Source organism: Mauremys mutica, chromosome 7 (genome assembly GCF_020497125.1).
Source record: "Mauremys mutica isolate MM-2020 ecotype Southern chromosome 7, ASM2049712v1, whole genome shotgun sequence".
Classification (NCBI taxonomy): Eukaryota; Metazoa; Chordata; order Testudines; family Geoemydidae; genus Mauremys; species Mauremys mutica.
The window spans coordinates 15,161,031-15,181,444 of NC_059078.1; the positions used below are offsets into that span (position 1 = coordinate 15,161,031).

A 20,414-nucleotide genomic window follows, 5' to 3' on the forward strand; every position below is an offset into this window, starting at 1 on the left:
GCGTGGCTCCTTCCAAATGTCAGAATCCACACTCAGCACTCTTTGCAAGAGGACATGGAGTGCGCTCTTGTGAGCAACATTTAGCTCACTCTGCCTGATAAAGATAAAGAGCCCCACACCAACTTAAATTTTTAATAACAGCAATACTATTGCAGGGTGAAATTTATCTTCTCAGGTGTTAAATCTGAGCCTTCATCTTCCTAGCAATGCACAGGTATCTTCCCATGTCATATTGGCGGGTAAATCAAATTCTGTTCCAGTCCAGCAAGGATAAATCTATATTCCTTAGCTTATTCTGGAATTTGAAGCCTATGGACTGAATAGGACCACCTCCCAGTTTATTTTGACTAGATGATCCAAGGGATCCTTTTCTAACTCTGATTTACATATAGTAGGGAAATCTTCCATCCATCTCCAAGGACACATTTTTAACCAAAAAGGAAGACTCCCTAGTTTCCACTTGATGTGTATCACTGCACATGTGGGGGGATTGTAAATTAAGTATTTGCTGAGGAACAAGTTGTTGGCGTGCAGCAATTTTAGTAAATTGCACTAGCACTTTCACATCCGTACCTTACAACTCTGCCAATTTCTGTCGTGATCTTGCCTTTTAAGATGCTACTTCCAGCAAACTAGACTAACTTTTTCCATCCTTTCCAGCTCTACGAGTAAGTGTTCAGGGAGTGTCCCTTTAGGGAAATGATCTGTGTAGCCAACAGCGGTTCAGAGAGAGAGCATACGTGTGTCTACGTGCACCAATGCAACCATAGAAAATATCTCCTCTTAGTGGGGGTGCGGTTTGGCTTTCGGCTTTTTCTTTTTAGTTCAGATGAATTGATTCTAAGTTCAGAATAACACTGAGGTTTTATGCACCAAATCATTCACTGAAACCTACAGCTAGTGCTGTACAGAATACAAGGGCACAGGCACGCCCAGGAGCTATTACTCATGCACCCAAACTATGAGTTGTGCCACAGATGAGCTACTCGCCAAGGATTCCCACAGCCCCAAAGGCAGAGTGCCAAAGTGCAGAATGTGGCAATGGATGCAAAGGTCCCCATCTTGGCAGTTCCCTCCCACCCCCACTTGTTAGTTTAGATTGTGAGCTCTGTGGAGCAGGGCGTGTTCTTGCCTTGGTCAGTGCCTGGCACAATGGGGCTCTCTGATCAGGGCCTCAAAGTGCCGCTTCAGTGTACATAAAGAACAGCTGTACTTCAGCTCTTCCTAATCATTCAGCACTACCCGAGTCGTCAAAAATAAAGCATCAAAATTTAATGTAGAAAAATGCCGACGACGGAGCTTAATTTCTGGGAGACCAGCTGGTTCAGAATTTAAAAATCAAAATGAACTTGAAAGTTGATGTAGTAAAATCATGATTTCACTTCTCCCTCCCACAAAGTAATGACTGAATTGTGGCTCAGTTAAATTGGTCTCCTTTCTGGGTGAGGTTAGTATAACCATGCTTCCCCTTCGCACCTGGGGACAATGTTGTATCTAGTTGCCTAGAAAACTACAAGGTTAAGGTGGTGAGCAGGTGAAACGAAGCTGCTTAAGACTGTTACAGAAGGCCAGCATTTGGTAGTCCATTCATCCCCACTGCTTTCAATTCACATTTTAAAAAAGAATCTCTCCCTTCTGCACAGGGAAGATTTAATAGCAGAGTACGGAAGTGTGACATTTCCTATTGCTAAGACTTCATTACTTCTACAAAACATGCTGCAGAACATTACTAGTCTATTATGAGGTATTATGAAAACCCAGATACACTTGTCAAAATGAACAAAGTACAGTTTCAGAGGGGTAGCCGTGTTAGTCTGGTTCTGTAGAAGCAGCAAAGAATCCTGTGGCACCTTATAGACTAACAGACGTTTTGCAGCATGAGCTTGCATCCGAAGAAGTGGGTATTCACCCACGAAAGCTCATGCTGCAAAACGTCTGTTAGTCTATAAGGTGCCACAGGATTCTTTGCTGCTTCTAAAGTACAGTTTGTGGTGCACTGTCTTTGCCACCCTCTGCTTTTTTATTCACTTCTTCAATTTTGCAAATTTAGGTGAGAAGTTCATAATAGGTCTCCCAGTCTTTAGTGTGGATTTACTGAGATCCTACTGGGATTTTAACAAACTGCCGTTAGAATAGTGAGTCTGAGTTTTGTTAATCTTATATCACAGACTATCGGTGCACATGTACTTCTAATTTTAACTTTCAGAAGCTCCACCTACCAAAATTCTTTGCCTTGCAATTCTACACAAATTAACTTCATTCATGGCAAATGTATATTTATTATTAGCAGCTCTTATTTAACTATGGTATTCTCAACAAGCTCACACTACGCTCTGTGTATGTTTTTACTGCATTGAAACTGAGAATGAGGAAGCTATTGGAATACTGGCAAAATGGGTTACGCAAAATGACTTTCTTGGCAATGAGATCTGAAATGCTTCGTTCTTGCATGGTATTTTCTTACCATAGGTTTTCACATGGGAAATGAGCAGAGAGTGCAGTGAAGCAAAATTTTCCACTGACACACAGGGACTTATGTGTGATGATGCTCCTGTTAAAGTTAATAATGGGAGTTCTCTGGTAAGTCCCATGTGCCTTAATGGGAGAAGAGATCACTGTGTTATTGGACAAGGATAACTTGAATAGTTTTTGCTGCTAAATCTTTGTTAGTAGATATCTGAGCACACTGGCTTCGGTGTTGCTGCATGTTTTATAATGGTGATGAATGTGACTGAGTGTTAATTATTTCATTATTATTCTAATAGGTTGTTTTAACTGTGGAAATGACTTTCTGTTTCATTGACGCATTAAACGATCAAGGTGGAATTTCCTAATCCAGATTAGGTTAGTTCTAATATCTAGAATACACGTGAGCATTTTCAGTATCTCTACTGCCAAGCAAGCTAATAGAAATGTCCAAGAAACTGTTTCTGTTTGAAATTAGTTTATTGTACCTATTGGAGTGAGAGCTTAAATTTGCTATGGAAGCTCACCCCGGATTTAGCACCTTGGCAATTTATAATAGCACAGACAAGTTTGAATCGAAGGGTCAGAAAAGGCAATAAATTAACTTGACAAACATTACCGCTCACTGAACTGAAAATTATATAAGCTCCCTTATATTTTATGTAACTCCTAGTGTGTCAACCCACAGAAAGCTGGAACCAGTCATTCTCTCCTGGTGCTTTCCGAGAGATGGCAAAAATTCCTGAGAAATGCATGGATAGGTGTTGTTTCAGAAATCACCTTCAGAGCTGTGTAATGTAAAAGAACGATCACACACACACTTTCAGTATCAGAAGGGTAGCCGTGTTAGTCTGGATCTGTAAAAGCAGCAGAGAGTCCAGTGGCACATTATAGACTAACAGACGTATTGGAGCATGAGCTTTCGTGGGTGAATACCCACTTCGTCGGATGCATGCACTACTTTCGGTTGTGCTGCTGGCCTGTGTGTGGCACCTGTGCTACATACATTGTTTTCTTTGGCTTGCTTTGCACAATTTTGCTTTGTGATTTTGCTTGTAGGCAAGCTTAATTTAGAGCATACTTCTCTCCTTTAGAGCAGATCAGAGGGTAGTCTATTGCATATATAAACTTCAACACTGTGAATTTGCTTCAGTTAACGTAAACTCGGCAAGTGAATGACAGTGGAGGAAATTGCTAAACATTTCTCCTATAGCACGTCTCTCGTCTGCCAAATAAAAATGTGCACCATATATGCTGTTTCACCTCCTGGAGTTTCAGGTTTCCTGGATCTGTGAAAGTTAATCATGAGTAAACTCTCTTACATAACTTCCTCTTCTCCATGGCGATTTTGGTCAGCTCACTTAATTAGGGATCTTCTCAAAAGTTGAAAAATAGGTTTCCCACGGCCACTCCCAAGTAGTGTTGTCAAGATCAAATAAAGTGATGAGACTGACTTCATTTTGGTGAAGTATGTACTAAAATCCCACAAGAGCTTAATATAGTACCAGTCCTCAGGACTAGTATATCTCTGTGTTTTATTGCATATACTCTTACAGGTGAAACAACCCCAAACCATAATTCTTCTTTTCCCAGGTATACCGCTCCTGATAAGGGTGCAGATAGAAATTACATGGCAAGGGGGATTGATAATCAAACCAAAGTTCATTATATGCAGATGAGAAGTTGACTCCCCACCTGCATTAAAGATCGCACTCCGAATATTACTTTTAATTTCTATTAGTCCCTGCCCCCTACTACTCATTTCTCAGTGGCTGCTTGCTTTTGGAATTGGAGGGGGTTGAATTGAGGCTACTTAGGAGAGGGGAAACGGGGTCCTTCTATGTCCCTGGCACTTTCAGGGGCTCAAGAAGTCAACTTGCAGCAGAACTCTGTGGTGGAGATGTGAGAGCCAGATCTGGGAAGAGAAGAGCAGGGAATATCCTCTAGCAACAGTACCCTGAAGAGCATGTGTTGTAGCGCCATAATACTAGCCCTGGGAGCCAGTGCCACAGTTGTGATTGCAGCATGCAGGCAAAAGTTAATGAAGCAGCAAGAATAAAAACTGCTCTGGGCCAAGGTCTGGAGCTTACAGCATAAGTGTGATTCTTCCCTGAAATGTGACTGTAAAAATGGCATTGTGGTGTTCCATATTTGTGTCTTAATTTCCATATCACATCAGCTCATTATACACGTAAAAGGTGCTAATTATATGTGCCAGCCCTGCAAAATTATCTGGGACCTGAGGGACGTGTTGGCTTCTTTCCTTCTTATGTATCCACACCAGCAAGAAAGATCCTTCAGGGCAGATTATGGTTTTGGACTGTGGTGTGTCCCTTTGCCTTCAAAGGCAATGGAGAGGAGCTCAGTAAAAAATAGTGCAGTTGATGCACAAGGAGGAGTAGTTGAGATCATTCTTTCTCAGCTGTGTTGGCAGTGCACAGGTGTAAAAAAAAAAATATTTAAAGAGAAAATGTTGGTGACATTAAAGTCGCAAAGACTTTGAATGCACAAGTGGAGCAGATCTGCTAAGTAAAAAGGTGCCATTTTGACATAGTTGGTATTAAGAGAAGAAAAACATTTAATGTCCTGGATCAGTGCTAAAAAGAACCAGTGGTAACCTTGAAAAATCACAGGTGCCAAATTCAAGAGTCATCTGATGTTTTAATTACCCAGGAGTTCAAAACATGGTAGGTGGCATACATTTAAAAACACACCATTCTGATCTACTACATTGCCTTTCCAATCTGTTGCTCCTTCACTTCTAACTGACTTCTCAGGACAGTAGCCAACCAGGACTAGTAAATCTACACCCAAAAGGATATGGGCATCCCAGCTATCAATAGCATTTGTTGGGTGGAGAGTCGTAGCTGTCTGTGAGATATTGGCAGTGCCCCTTGCAGACGTAAACAGATGTGGTCCCTGAGTCTGCAGACAACCTGAAATAGTAACTGTTAGAGATGTCAACTGCGCCATTCATCCCACTGGGATGAATAACTTTGAAATGAAATGTCAGAAATCTACTTACTCTATGCTACTAAACCACTGTCCTCATTTTCCTTAGTGCCAGAACCTCCAACTGTGTCCTACCCAACTGCCAAAACCTTCAGCTTCACAGCCATCATAATTGCTATTTATTTTCCATATAAAATTCTGCAGCATGCTGAAATGAACAAAATCAAGTGGTAGTGCAAAGTTGAGTTTGGTAACATATTTATAAGGTTAATCTTTCATATATACTTCAATGAAAAATTCCATCATCTAAATGTACTTGAAGCAGAGGTAGAATCTCTAGACAGCTGCTCTGGAATGCTGCAGGAGCCAGAGGCCTTGCTTGCAGAATTTTGGTCAACCTTGCTTCAGAGTGCACACCAGGTGGTTTGAAATTAACCCTGAAAATTGGTCAGAGTTCAGGCAGTGAAGGGATATGCAAAATCAGGACCTTTCTAAGGATTCTCGTGCCCTAAGCAAACTGCCATCCCTTCCCAGTCCACAGTGACTGGTTTGCTGCTCCTAATATTTTGCTACTGTAAGCAGCCACCTGTTCTGTACCTTCTGACTAAGAAGTACTGATCAGAGTGATGTGGATTTTTTAAAAACGGGCATTGTCCAGTTTATTAAAATATTAAAGATGTATTTTGTGTGTTTAAAAGCTACTATTACAAAACTACTCAACATTCAATTGCATGTGCAGACACAGAATATCTAGGTGATACCAACTGCTTTGTGGTCCAGTGTCTTGAAAGTTGTCAAATGAAGTATGTTGGTGGACCATCACAAATGCTTTCTGGACCACTAAACTCTTGCAAGTAGGAATTGTCAGATTTCTCTTTCTGACCAACGGTTCAGGATCGCTTATGCTTTACCTGTAGAAAAACTGTTTGTTTTCTTTCTTCATATGTGTAGTATACATTTGTGTGTGTATATAAAATGTGTGTGGGGGGGGTGTTTACATAAATCAATAACCAATTTTTTTTTTGCTATAGGGAGAATATTTTTCAGATTTAACAAGACAGATGTAACTTCTGTTTAGAAAACTAATACAATCATCCTGTGTTATTGTCCAACTCCGTACGAGCTGGTCATCTACATCTTTCATCATGAAATTATTAGAAACTTTTTCTAGGTACAGTACTCCAAAGAATGTCACTGTTAGCTTTGGTGACACTCCAAACAAAACTGCTGCTTCAAAACTTTCCCTGCAAAGAGAGGTAGCATAATTCTCAGCAAACATCCATGCCATCAATTGTAATCTCTTTAGGGCAGCAGTCTTGTCCTCTTCTTCGTCTATAATTCGTCTCTTATGCCAGTGAATACTATATCAATGATCTATGTATTGTGTAAATGTTGCAGGATGTATCCCAGTTGATCTGGTCACACTGTAAATGATCATTAAGTCAACACATATTGCAACATATCCCTGATTATCATGTGGGCAAGGAGATTTTACACTGCAAGCTGTCTGGGGCTGGGACTGTCATATATGTATAAGTATGTATGCGTGTGCGTACATATACTATCTATCACACTGGGCCTTTAGACACCACTATAGTGTAAATGATAACTGATAACATTACTGCACTGGGAACTGAAGATTGAATAGCTGCTACGAAATCATTCCTGCTCTTGTTTGATTAAAAGAATTTCTTTATCGCTGGATGAGAGAAAGCTACCAGAGAGGAGTCCCAGCTTGTGAACGGGGTGGGTAAGAAGGCAGTATAGCAATGGAAGAGAGCATTGAACTTGTGGACTCCACTCTGTTATTGATGTATTGTGTTGCAAGTAATCAGGGGGGATAGCTCAGTGTTTTGAGCATTGGCCTGCTAAACCCAGGGTTGTGAGTTCAGTCCTTGAGGGGGCCACCTAGGGATCTGGGGCAAAATCAGCACTTGGTCCCGCTAGTGAAGGCAGGGGGCTGGACTCAATGACCCTTCAGGGTCCCTTCCAGTTCTATGAGATAGGTATATCTCCATATATTATTAAACATCAGTAATCAAGACAGCAGCTTCCTGGAGCCTAGCATCACTGACTCTGCCCTTTGTAATATAGCATTTATGTGGGTGAAAAATGAAGATGGGGAACTATATCAGAGTCTGAATGTTAAATCTCCTCACCATGGTATGATCTCTGTAGACCTATATACTGTATTATTTAGAATTGCATGTTTTCATATATCTTACTTGGAGAAGCCCTGGGTCAGTTCAACAGTCAGTAGATGTCATTCTAAAATTATAAGGAATATAGAAAGTAACTCGCTAATGCTTAATATTTTGCCTCTATTCCCCTGTCTGTGAAATCTATATCCTGTTATTTAAACTTTTAAGATGATCCCTAACAGGATTAAAGTCCTCAGCAAGCAGGCAGAGGCAAGCTATTCAGAAAAACAAGGTCATGCTGCAGGGTTGTGTGTGTGTGTGTGTGTGTTGTGTTTTTTTTTTGGTTTTTTTTTTGGTAAGCACAGGAATCAACAAAGAGATGTTATATAACTTCTATTTATATCCTACTTGCTCACTAGCTGCAGGCATACAAGAGTAGCTGAGAAGGGAATTTAATGAGCTCTCAGGGCTTGCTCACCTTCCAGAGCCGGTAGGAGCCAGCTTGTTTTTGAAGTGCGTCAGCAAATGAAACTGGTGGTGGGTGGGTGGTTTGGGTAGGTGGACTGACTTGTTGCTATGGTTTTCTTTAATTCCCCTGTCTCTCAAGAAGAGCTTACACCTTCTTTGGAGTCTGTAGACTTCCATGTTTCTCACACCTCCTCATGGCTCTCTAAGGAAGTGGGATACATGCTTTTCCATATAAGAGCTTTACATGGATCACATATGTGACCCGTTGCATAAGAGCATTCACCCATGCACACATGTGGAGAGGAACTCAAATAAAAGCCCTGTGTCAAAAGCAAGTCAGAGCCCCAAGTCTCCCACGCTTTTAGAGCCATCTGCTCCATGTTTGCAGGAATTTTAACCCCCAACTGAACAGGCACATGCCTACTGATGAGTCATCATTGTTGCTTTGTTGACTTCCCAGTTCACCTCATTGCCCCTGTGCTGCTTTTTACCTTAGTGTCTCGTGAGAATTATTTGCCAGTTTAAACTGGAGATTGTCAGGCTTTTAAATGCCGCATTTGGGAATGCGTGTCTAATACAAGGGGTCTTCCAGAAACAAGTGGCTTAGCTCTCCCACCTGATTTCATTGTATTGTTTGTGGGGGAAGAATACCATTAGTGGGTCTGTTACTAAACAGTTAGGTCCCTCCCCGAGAGTCTCCTTAATCAGATTTGTTGTTAGGGGGACAATGTTTCCAGTTCAGCATATAGCCCTGCAGGGGAGCATCAGTAACACAAGTGTGCTCTGCGTGTGTGTGTGTGTGTGTTTGCAGAATATGTAGCTTGGGTTGTTACTATGATGGTGTTCCCTCTGCACTTGCAGTGGTTAAAGGTGAAGTGTAAAGCTATGCTGAAAAATGGTGAGTTGGGGCATTCAGCAGATAATCCTTATGGGCTTAATTCAGGCTACAGAACACATTCAACCCAGAAATATTTTAACTAACAAATGTTAGGTTCCATGGGACTAATGGTATTACTAAGGACACAGAATGATGGATTTTTAGCAAGCAAGGAAATACCAAAGGATTTCTTAGAAGTATCAGAATTGTTTGTTTAAAAAAAACGAACAACTTTATTCTGTGCTGAAAGCCCTTGCAGCCTGGCTGGGGGGAACTTAAAGGGTTTGTTTCTGTATTTGACTCAGTGCTCATGTTAGCTTTGCAGTTTATTTTTAAAAGTGTGAAATATGGATGCCTTGAAGTACAGTCTGGCTAGATGAGGTGGGGGTGAGCTTTTTTGCAAGTACACCTTCATAAAACTAGCACAGGAGTTTTGTAATAGTTCATAGTGGTAGCCCACCAGGATAACCAAGACAAGCTAACTTCCACTTAGTCATTTCTCTCTGACATTGGAGTAAAAGATCTGCTGTTTCCAGGCCAGAGAGGTAATCTTTTTTTCTCAGTAGCTGAAGGGACTTTCCTTTTGGAAACATCCCTGCATGTCAAGTTCATCATTGAACAATTTCTCATGAAACCAGTCTTCATTGATTAACTTTTAGCTCTATATTGGGGTGGGTTAGTTTCTACCAGCTCAACGTAAGCCTTTGAGTTTTTGCCAGGTTTACTTTAAATTAACTGTTTGGTTCTTAAACCATGACTGTTTTCCTGAGAGATTCTCAGCCTACTAATTAATGGGATCTCCCGGAGTTTATACTTGTAAATTTACTTGAGGAGGTCTGTCAAAACTGTGCTTTAAGGGTGTGGTCCAGAAAACATTTTGTCCTCCTAATGCCAAAGGCACTGTCTCGTTTGGATCTCCACCCACAGGTATTTCTGTAATCAGATCACCCTTCCTTCAGAAAGGAGAGTGAGTTTGAACCAACACACTTTGCATACAGTGTTTGTTAAATAGGTTTTGATTATACTTCTTACCACATGAGCGTGCAAACAGAGTATATAATAGAGCCTATAATTATCAAGTCTGGGAACAGAAGCCAAGCTATTTGATGTGAGAAGCACGAATGTTCATCTTTCCGGTTTCTTGGTTAACAATACGAACAGCTGTGACTTCAGGGCAAGTCTGGTTAACAGTTAACTGAATAGATTAATGTGTTCCCAGAAAGAGTGACAAACATACACATAAAGACGTGAGCAAAACCTGATAAGCCTTTGAAAAGTGAGAACCAGACACAAACTGCCTTCAGCTGGTCCCTGGCATTCTAGGTTTTTCCACTTGGCAATCCTTTGTGCTGATTCAGTGTGCACAGGCCCACATGTAGTTAAGCAGGTTATTGTGTTTAAGTTGACTGAGTCTTTACTGCCCTTTGTGATGCTGTAGTTCTTCAGTTTGCTCTAAAATAAGACATCAGTCAGTAAAGTTTACAACCTGCCATGTGATTCCGCATTAGTCTGCAAAGGGCAGATAGTTGGTTTAAATTGTTACCTAAGCTGCTTGCTACCCATTGCTGAGGCATAAACATATTAAGAACCGCTTGTACACACTATCACAGTTACCCTAGTTCTGTAATTCCATCTGTCTAAGCTTCTTCCATTTTGGCCAGCTGCATTTTGTACAGTTAGATTGCAGAGAATCCATCAGGCACTAAGATGCATCTAAGTTTCACCTCTCCTCAAGGTGCCTGAAATTGAATTAAACTATTAAGTTGTGAGAGTTGTGGGGAGAAGAGTGGGGTTGGGTTGGTTTGTTTGTTTGTGGTTTGTTTGTTTGTTGCACACTAGGTGAATCATTCTGATAGTTTATTATTTATTATTATTATTCAATTCTGGGGTCCACATTTTTAAAAGAATGGTAAAAAATTGGAGAGGGTGCAAAAAAGAGCCACAAAAACTATTTGAGGGTTGAAGAAAATGCTTTATAGTGAAAGACTAAAGAGCTTGGTTTAGTTTATCAGAAAGAAAATTGAGAGGAGACATAAAGTGTGTAAGTACTTGCTTGGGGAGAAGATACCAGGTATCCGGGGCTCTTTAATGGAGCAGAGAAAGCGACAATAAAAATCCAGTTGTTGGAAGCTGAAGACAGACAAATTCAAATTAGAAATTAGACACAAATTTTTAACAGTGAGTGTGATTAACCACTGAAACAAACTACCAAAGGAAGTGGTGGATTCTCCATCTCTTGAAGTTTATCATCAGGTCAATATTGGATTCCTTTCTGGAAGTAATACTTCAGCCAAATATGAATTATTGGGCTTAATACATTTCACATAGTTACCCACGTACTAGCTTGTGCTATACAGGTGGTTAGACTAGATGATATAATGTTCCCTTCTGGTCTTAAATTCCGATGAATTATTGTTTGTACTCCAGTAGCACGTAGGAGGGGTAGTCATGGGCCAGGACCCTATTGTGCTAGTATATTAGGTCATTTGGATGTGTCTTTAGTCCCTTCTGCCTGCAAAATGTTCACTAGAACATTCTATAGATAGTCATGGGGGGGAAACCACTGTTCTTTTAAGCCATCCGCTGTTAAACTGTTCACTAGCTATGTAATCCAAGCCTATTTTCACCAAATATAATTTGCATTAGTAGGGTAAAGGTGAAGGTGGGGTTCCCATTTGGACAGTGGGTTCCTTGTTTCTTCTTAGTGTCTCGCAAAAGCAAGAGGAAACTACGCTTTTAGCAAAGATTTCACAGATTTTAGCAAAGATTTACTGAACACTTTCCCCTGTGACAGTTTTATATAGACTATTTGCATTAGCTTCAGACGAATCTATCAGGCTGATTCTCTTTGAATAAGGACGGTGACCTGTGCTGGATTCCTCTCCTTTCCAATCCCCTTGAAACTAACCCAGCCTCTTGCTATGTGTCAAAGTGCAGTATACCATGGAGACAGCTGAAAGGTGCTGTGTTCTGTGTGGCTCGCTCAGCTCTGATACCTGCATGGAAACCATCTACTGCGGAAATAAAGATTTTTCCTCAGTTCACTGCAGGAGTTTGGACTCGTGAACCTTTAGCTTCAAACCCTACAGGGGGGGGGGAAACGGGATTTTCCTTCTCCTTGTGTGTGTCTATGATTTAACAGAAGCAGTCTCTAACTTTTCAGTTGGCTCAGTAAACTTTGAAAGTTTAATTATGAATGGTTTGTGGCAGATGCTCAAAGGAAAGTCTCTCCATTGTCTTGTGTGGTGCAGCTGAATATCTCCTGTTGCAGACGTTAAATGTACGCAGTATATAAATGTTTTGGGTTTCTTATTCATTCTGTGGCTATAGCAATTAATCACAATCAGGTTGCCTCTGGTGTCAGAAAGGAGTCGTGATTCAGTTAATTGTGTGGCCATGAGTGGCTGCATTTTGGGGATGTGCTGCATTTCATTGATGTAAATGTGCTTCTAAGGCTGTGTTTACTGAATCCAATGTTCATGAAACAAACCACATGACCCCCCCTTCCCCCCCCCCATGTATCATATGATATTTCTTGTTTCATGGCAAATGACTGTTATGAAACAGAATACTGTCTGATCATCACTGAATTCTGCAGAAACGGACAGCTGATCCACTGTCAATATGCAGGTTTGGTAACAGACCCAATCCTTGTGACTGAGCATATTCTTGCAGCATGCTTGGCTTGAATATTTTATTTTTTAAGGAGCTCCTCCTACTAAAGGGCTAGAGATGCTTGTGCAACATGGTTAAAAACATCAAACGTGCTTTTAAAAAAGCCTAGTTGACATTTGAAATAAAAGCAATTGAGGGGGACCACTGCTAGAAATGGAGAGAAGGAGGAAGTGGCATGGGAAGGAAATAAATATGGGGCAAACAGAGCACGTCTTAAAATGGGACAGGACGAGGAGCTTTTCTCAATATGCGGGGTGGGTTGATATGAGTATGAAAGGGGCACTCTAAGGTCCATCTCAAAGGCACAGCTGCTTGTCTCAGCAATTCAGATGTGCCCATGACCTTAAGATCTAGGTACCAAATGCTACAAGGCAGTCACCTTCCAATCTAAGATACAGTAATGGGATTCCTAAACCGCAGGCGGGGTGTGAATGTAGATATGAGTCAAGAAAAATCTCACAAAGGAAGTCTAATGTAGTTGTACGGTTATAGGTTTGGAAATCCAGCAGATGCCAGCTAATCTGCCCTTTGATAGTCGGACATGTGAAGGGCACAGGCTGGGGGTGATATGGACCCAGTGAGCTCACGTTTATGCAGATGTGTGGACTGCCTAAATAATCTACCATGTGTTACACTTGTGCCGACATGGGTCATCCAGACATAAGCTTCCAGGGTACTAATGGTGACTGAGTTCTCATCCCCACTTTGTCCCTAGAGTTTCAAAATATCCTACTGGAATATGCTCCCTTTTAATGGGAAAGGCCATAATACAGTACAGTCCACTGAACTCTATACTGTAGGTCACAGCTACCCACCCTGTTCTTCAAGCAAGAGTCTACAGGTCCCAACTTTAAAATCCTGTCTCGTTCTGAATAGTCTAGCGGACTGCCCAAGGTGAACTGTTACCAGGGCCGGCTCCAGAGCCCAGCGGGGCAAGCACCCGCCTGGGGCGGCCCTTTCCCGGGGAGGCGTCAGGCTGGGCCGGCGGACCTGCCGCAGTCATGCCTGCGGGAGGTCCACCGGAGCCCCGGGAGCAGCGGACCTGCCGCAGGCATGACTGCGGACGGTTCGCTGGTCCCGCGGCTCGGCTGGACATCCCGCAGGCATGACTGCGGCAGCTCAAGCGGAGCCGCCGGACCTGCGAACCGTCTGCAGCTGCGGGAGGTCCAGCCGCGCGACCAGCAGACCCTCCGCAGTCATGCCCGCGTGAGGTCCGCTGCTCCCGCGGCTCGGGGGCGCCTCCCGGGCATGACTGCTTGGGGCGGCCAAATTTGTAGAGCTGCCCCTGACTGTTACATGCTGGGAACTGTAGTTTGTGTGCTGCCCAGCCCTATCAAAGAAGAGGCTGGATGCAGTCCATTCCCATTTATGAAAATTAAATGCAGCCCTTGAGCTCACAGCAAGTTGCCTATGTGGCCCTAAGTTGGGCAAATGGGGCTAAACTTTCCCTCACCTTGGCTGGAGAGAACACAGATGGATCCCATCACAGCCAAAGCTAGTGGTGCTTTTATGACCCTCCGGGTGGCAATTCATTGTTTCTTATCCCAGAGCATTGTGCCTGAATGCATTTGCCTGGCCAGCAGTCACAGTCCTCCTGTCTGCAAGTCAGAATGCTGGTGCTCTGCATCACCTGAAGGAAACCTTCATTTCTTTCAGAGGTGTTCCCATAACAATGTTAACTTTCTAACATAAGTGGGTTTCTGAGGCTCTGTGGCACCTCCCCTTAGGCTGGGGGGGGGGTTCCGTTAGCATGGGGCGGGCTTGCCCGCCCCATTTCCTGGAAACCCAATAGATACAGGAGCCTTTCCCTACAAGTTCTCCCTTTGCTAGGGATGCAAGTTGCAGATCAGTTTAAAGACATTCCAAGCCTCCTCCACATTCATATCCTTGAGCTCTTCAGTCCAGTTGACTTTGCTAACTAACTAATTCCCTTCGTTTTCCTTTTGTAATAAAACCCCACAGTTGGTGGGAAAAAAAACAAAAAACATAAGTTTGGGACTGTATCTGTGAACAAGTTTTAGATTCTCCTCTCTTATAATAATCACAACTACCTGCTCCAGCACAACTTGCAAAATCACACCTCTTAAAATACAGTATCTTGGTAGCTGAGCTGGCTTGGGGTTGACTCGTGTGTGTGAAGGTGATAGGTATTCTGACCTAAATGGAAACAATCATTTTGTGACAGCCATTAAACGCACATATGACATGCAAAAAATGCTTTATTGGAAATGTTCACCGGGCTAGGTTTTCTCGGACGTGCAATGGAAAATCTGTTAAAGCACCCGAACAAAAAAAGCAGCACTTCTGAATCTGTCAGCAAATAACCATTACCAACATGCAAAATATTTATTTCATGCAGTTTATAGAGAAAAAAACTTTTTCTTCACCACTCCTTCGTGTTGAGGAGGCTTTTTCTGAAGTAGAAGGTGCTTTATACATGCAATCAACTAATACAAAACACCAGCGTGAGAGGCAGAAACTCTTGTTTCTCAAACAAATTTTGTAGGCAACAGACACCCTTTCTAAAACTGATACTTTTATTGCTTTTAAAATTTCATTAGTAGTTTCTAGGTCTGATTCTTGCTTATTTGTATTAAAGTAGCATGTTGAACCCCCAACAAAGATCAAAACTCTGCTGTGCTAGCCCCCTACAGACACCTAGTAAGAGACAGTGCCTGCTTCAAAAGTTTGCAGTCCAAATAATCAAGACAAAGGTATAGTATTATTTGTATCTTGGACAAGTCCAAAAATCATTGTGAGGCAGGTCTTGTTTATCATTTTAACTGGACAGATCTCATTAAGCAGACCCATCTGAATGGTTAGTCCAAAATAACCAATCTAAAATTAATGTTACCTACATAAATACCTCTTCATTTAAACACACAGTCTAGGTACCTGTCCAATGGAGGGCAGGGAAGTCTTTACTTTAACGTTTAATACATGGCTTTTGGTCAGCGAATCATTCTGGAAATATAATTTGGGTTCATGTGTCAATTAATGCTGCTGTTATCAAAAATAGCAAATTCAGAAATAATATCAAAATATGTATAAATCTCGCCATTCCAAAGGATCCCAAAATAATTCACGTGCTGTCCCTGGGCTCATCACAGTGCCTCTGGAACAATGTGTACCTCATAATGTCACTAGATACTTGAAGTGTAATAGTCACTTGTATCATATCCTCTGCCCACCATCACTTATAGACTTTCTCATCATTACTGCTTTCCATGTTTCTCCCTGCCATTGAGTACCTAGGATCTTTCTTTTAATATTTCTCCCCAGAGATATTAGCATGCTTTTTTCCAGGCTGAATAGAAATAGGGAGAAAATTGACAATCTCTTTAGAGGCCTGTTGATTAATCCTGACTTACTTGTACTTAACACCTTCTATAATAATGTAATTTGCAAATATCATGAACATGTTGAGCTTTTTTCTAATGATCTGGAAAGGGAATACATCTTAAATGGGATGGAAGCTAAGACCAGTCCCTGTGGTTACCTGATTTCTCCATATGCAGCCCCAAGTTTTAAAGTTGGCTGTTCATCTTTCCCTTTGTTTATGTCCAGTTACTCAGCCTAAGATATTGTGTTGATGGTTCTGCAACTCTCCACTTCCTGTGTCCATCCCTAGTCCTTCCTTCATGTTTTAGATAAGTTAAACCCTATCCCCAGCAAAGATACTGATACTAATTAGCTGTTTACTATTATATTCAGCCTCTTGGCACTTAACACCAAATCTGAATGGTCATATGTAAAGATGGGAAACAATACTTTCAAAGCAAAGCCTGTCTAACAGAGGTGTTTAACACCAGTATATACTGTAATATACTATGCATGTGCTCAAGGACAGCATTTTAAAAAAGAAAACCACATCTCTATAGATGGCTTTTTAAAAAAAAAAATCTGTAAGTTAAAAACATTCCTATGTGTTACTGAGGTTAATTGTCTGAGGAAATTGTTTTCACTGGTTTTCAGAATGTAGTTCACAATTTCTCCCAGAGGTTTGCTTCTGTGTGGAATGGTCTGTATTGTCCTGTATTCCTGGTAGATTAATTTAGTGTAATGAAGTCAATATTATCTTAGTTTCTTATTTGTCCCCTTCTAGCAATTATTTGACAGCCCTATTGGTTATAGTTGAGTATAAAATCTGCCAAGTAAACTAAGATTTTGTACAGGTTTTTTGTTGTTTTATCCATTTTTTAAATTACTTTGTTCCATTTTTTTCTTGGCCCAATTACCTAACTAGAGGTAATTAAGGCCTTCCTGGTTTGGTAGAGACTGCTCCAAATTTCATGGGGTCTCATGTAGGTATCAGCCACGAGGTTTAAATAGTAGCACTCCCACTCTTCCACGGTAATCAAAGAGGTAACATTATTATCTTTCAAAGTAAGTCCCTCTGCTACTGTTCTAACCAGAACTGCCAGGGAGTAATCAAAGACAGACATTCCAAGGATTGCCTTGTGTAGTCTGTTTCTCAGAGCAGCATGCAAGATATATTGCCATTCTCATTCGTAATTTTTTTTTCAATAAATCAGACTTCATCCCTATTCATCATGGGAAGCTGTTGGATCATGAGCCACTACAGAATGCTAACTAATGTCATAATACTCTGCATAAGGTGACCCACTTACAAGTTCATCCTCCAGTCGTGCGTAAGCTCTGATCCTGATTTATGTAACAGCATATTGGTTTAATCAGAAATTGTCTGATCGCTTACTGTGTTGGCTCCTTGTGACCTGTATATGATTTGCATTCTCCTCAGTCTCAGGGAAAAATTTCGTCTTTCTACATGTATGGACAGAGAAACAAATTAACAACAAATATTAAAAACTGGTTAATACTTTGAGCTTTTTTGTTGCTTCTAAAGCTATGTTAGAGAGAGAATTAAGAATAAATAATATAATCTGCAGCAGACAGATCAAAGCACAGAAACTCCAAATTAGGGGGAGGGGGAAACCTTTGTCCTGTTTGTACATTTTAGGGATCTGAGATTAGTGTTGAATGTTAAACCTATGAGCCACGATCATTTTGACTCTACAGGGAGAGCAGGAAGGACAGTGTTATCTGTATATTTCATTGCTAATGTTTGGCTTCGATGAGCTGAGACCCAAATATGTATAAAGATATTCCATTGTGCTTACCTGGAAGGTACAAGGAGAAGTGTACCATATAAATGTACCAGGGATAACATGATCAATTGCACTACCTTCTTTAAAAGTATATTTGGAAATATTAATAACAAAGCTAATGTAACTGAGACACATTTTTGGACTCTAGTCTTCGTTCCTCTAGAGTTCTGTCTGTGCTGAAAGCTAATTAAATTTTTAGTCCGTCAATCCATAGTGCACTGGATATAAGGGCAGGTGAAATAATTTCTTGACTCAAGCCTCTGTATGAAATATATACTTGTTCCATTTCTTTGGTAGCATTCGTTCTTCTGCCGACTAACAGAAGATAAGAAATCTGAAAAGTTCTTTAAGGTTTTCTATGACCGCATGAAGGTGGCACAACAAGAAATCAAGGCTACAGTCACAGTAAACACCAGTGACTTGGGAAATAAAAAGAAAGATGAGGACTCAGACAGAGATGCACCAGTTAGGAAAAGAGGTAAATCTCCGATTCTTTGCTTTGAAAAGTGACATGGGAGCAAGGCACTGTATTTATTGAACTCCTTGTGATTGATGCAGTAATGCTATGATCCACAGAGCAAAGTTAAGAGATCAGTGGTATCCTGCCTTGGGATTTCAAGAGCAGCATTCTCTCTCCATCCATTTGTGAGATTGTACTATTGAAATGATGAAATGTATTTGAGATGGGACTCTTCCAATTTGTCTAGCCTGAGATACTGCCTAAATCTGATCAATACTAATGACCCTGGACTGTAGGTTATGGTCAGTGACTTTCTAAAAATAACCCAGGACTGGAGAAATAGCTTCTTACACAACAGGTCTTCTTCTAAAACTCCTAATGGTGTTATGTGCCTGTGATCTGTTCCCTACTAGGTTAATGTAAGGATTAAAAACTTCACTGTGATTTGTTGAAAAGGGTAACATGCTATCATCGTAAACCCAGCCTCTTTCATTGTACTAAACATACGTGTTGAAAAGGTTATGAAGGTGATTAGCTGGTCTGTGTGTGAAACTTGAATAGGAAATGTGTGAATAGATTTTTTTTTTCCCTAATCCTTTTGTTCAGATTACTAGGTGGAAGGTCTTTCATATGTTCCTTTCTCATGTATTCTAGTGAAAGAGCCCACAACACAAATTACAGAGGAAGTCCGGGATCAGTTGCTAGAGGCCTCTGCTGCTACAAGAAAGGCTTATAATACGTACAGGAGGGAAGCTGATCCTGATGACCATTATTCAGCTGCGGATGGACCACAATCTGCACCAGACAAGAACAAAGATGACTTGGAGATGAGCGCTGTGATTACAATAATGCAGCCCATTCTCCGTTTCTTACAGCTGCTCTGTGAAAACCACAACCGGGATCTACAGGTACCATAGGCAGATATGCATGTAGAGTTAAGTCATTGCTATCAGATCAACCTCTCTAATCTGTGCCACTTTCCCAGTACAGCGTCAGTTGACCTAAGAGAGCCAGGCATGCCCTCATCTCTTTCAAATCCCAATGAGCAGGATGTTTTGTGGATTGCTTGACAAAAACTGTGATGAAATGAAGTCTGTCTATGGCCACCATATATGGCGTGAAGGCACTTTCTCTTCTCTCCCTGGCTCTTTCTTGTCCCCAACCCTTAATGTCCAACATTCACTGGTTTAAGGAAAAGCATTCTTGAAATTGGGTCCAAAAATAAACATCTCATGTAAAATTTAGAATATGTATTTAAACAGAGCAAGCAGTGATTCTAGGTCAGGGTTTATTGGTCTTTTTTTTTTTTTGGAGAGGCGGGAGAAATGTAATGGGGAGATACGCATCCGGGAGAGCAATTAGACTGTTGAAACCCCGATCCAGCAAATTACTCAAGCATGTGCTTAATTTTCAGCATTTGAGTAATCTCATTGACTCCAATGGAATTATTCACATGCTTAAAGTTGAGCATGTGATTGAATAATTTGCTGGAGTGGGTCTGAAACGCGTATGTTAGGAATCTTATCTAGTGCATCTAGTCCTACAGAGATATGGTTCTTGTTTACAGATTGACTGTAATTAACATGATTCTTGTACAGCATTGCTACAGCTAGTGGCTTAGAATTGAATGTAAGTCAGGATATAGTATATACTAATTGTCTTCATAAAGGACGAATAATTGCCTTGATTGCATTATTATTGTTCTCTATTCTAGAACTGTAAGATCTTGCATGGGTGCTTTTTAGACCTGCCAAATCAATTCCATTGAACTTGAATGCCTGTTGCTGGCAATATTTTAAATCAAATCTGTTTGTTAATATTCCTATGATGTGATCTGCTATCCTTGAACGTTTTGTAGTTATGGTGGCTACATAAACCAGGCTGTTCCTTTTTTTTTTTTTTTTTTTTTTTTTTACCCCAGTCTACTCCAGCTTTGTCTTGTAAAACAATTTCCTTACCTTTAGCAACCTTGGGGATAAGTAGGGTGGCAGTTTTATGGGGTAATAATCTAGCCCACACACAGGATCTCTTTTGTGCTACAGTCTTCCACAAGGCACTGAAAGCTATAGAAGAGAAATTGAGTGTGAGCCAATGCAGAAACTTTGGATGGTGCTGCCTGCATTGCTCACCATCCTGAACAATTGAATTCCATGAGCAGCAGGTAGTTGCATTCTGCTACAGGAGAGGGAATTAAATTACAGGTGAGAAAAGCACTATTTCAAATATAATCGTATTACTACTTAGCT

The 20,414-nt window shown here is 41.0% G+C and overlaps 1 protein-coding gene across 1 annotated transcript in view; it reads left to right on the forward strand.

Annotated features, from left to right (window-relative positions):
- Positions 1–20,414, forward strand: part of ITPR1 (inositol 1,4,5-trisphosphate receptor type 1) — a 248,166-nt gene that overhangs the window by 166,121 nt on the left and 61,631 nt on the right. The window contains exons 40-41 of the mRNA XM_045023591.1: positions 18,006–18,186; positions 18,823–19,076. Of these exons, the coding sequence (XP_044879526.1) occupies positions 18,006–18,186; positions 18,823–19,076 (435 nt within the window). The remainder of the gene's footprint in view (positions 1–18,005; positions 18,187–18,822; positions 19,077–20,414) is intronic.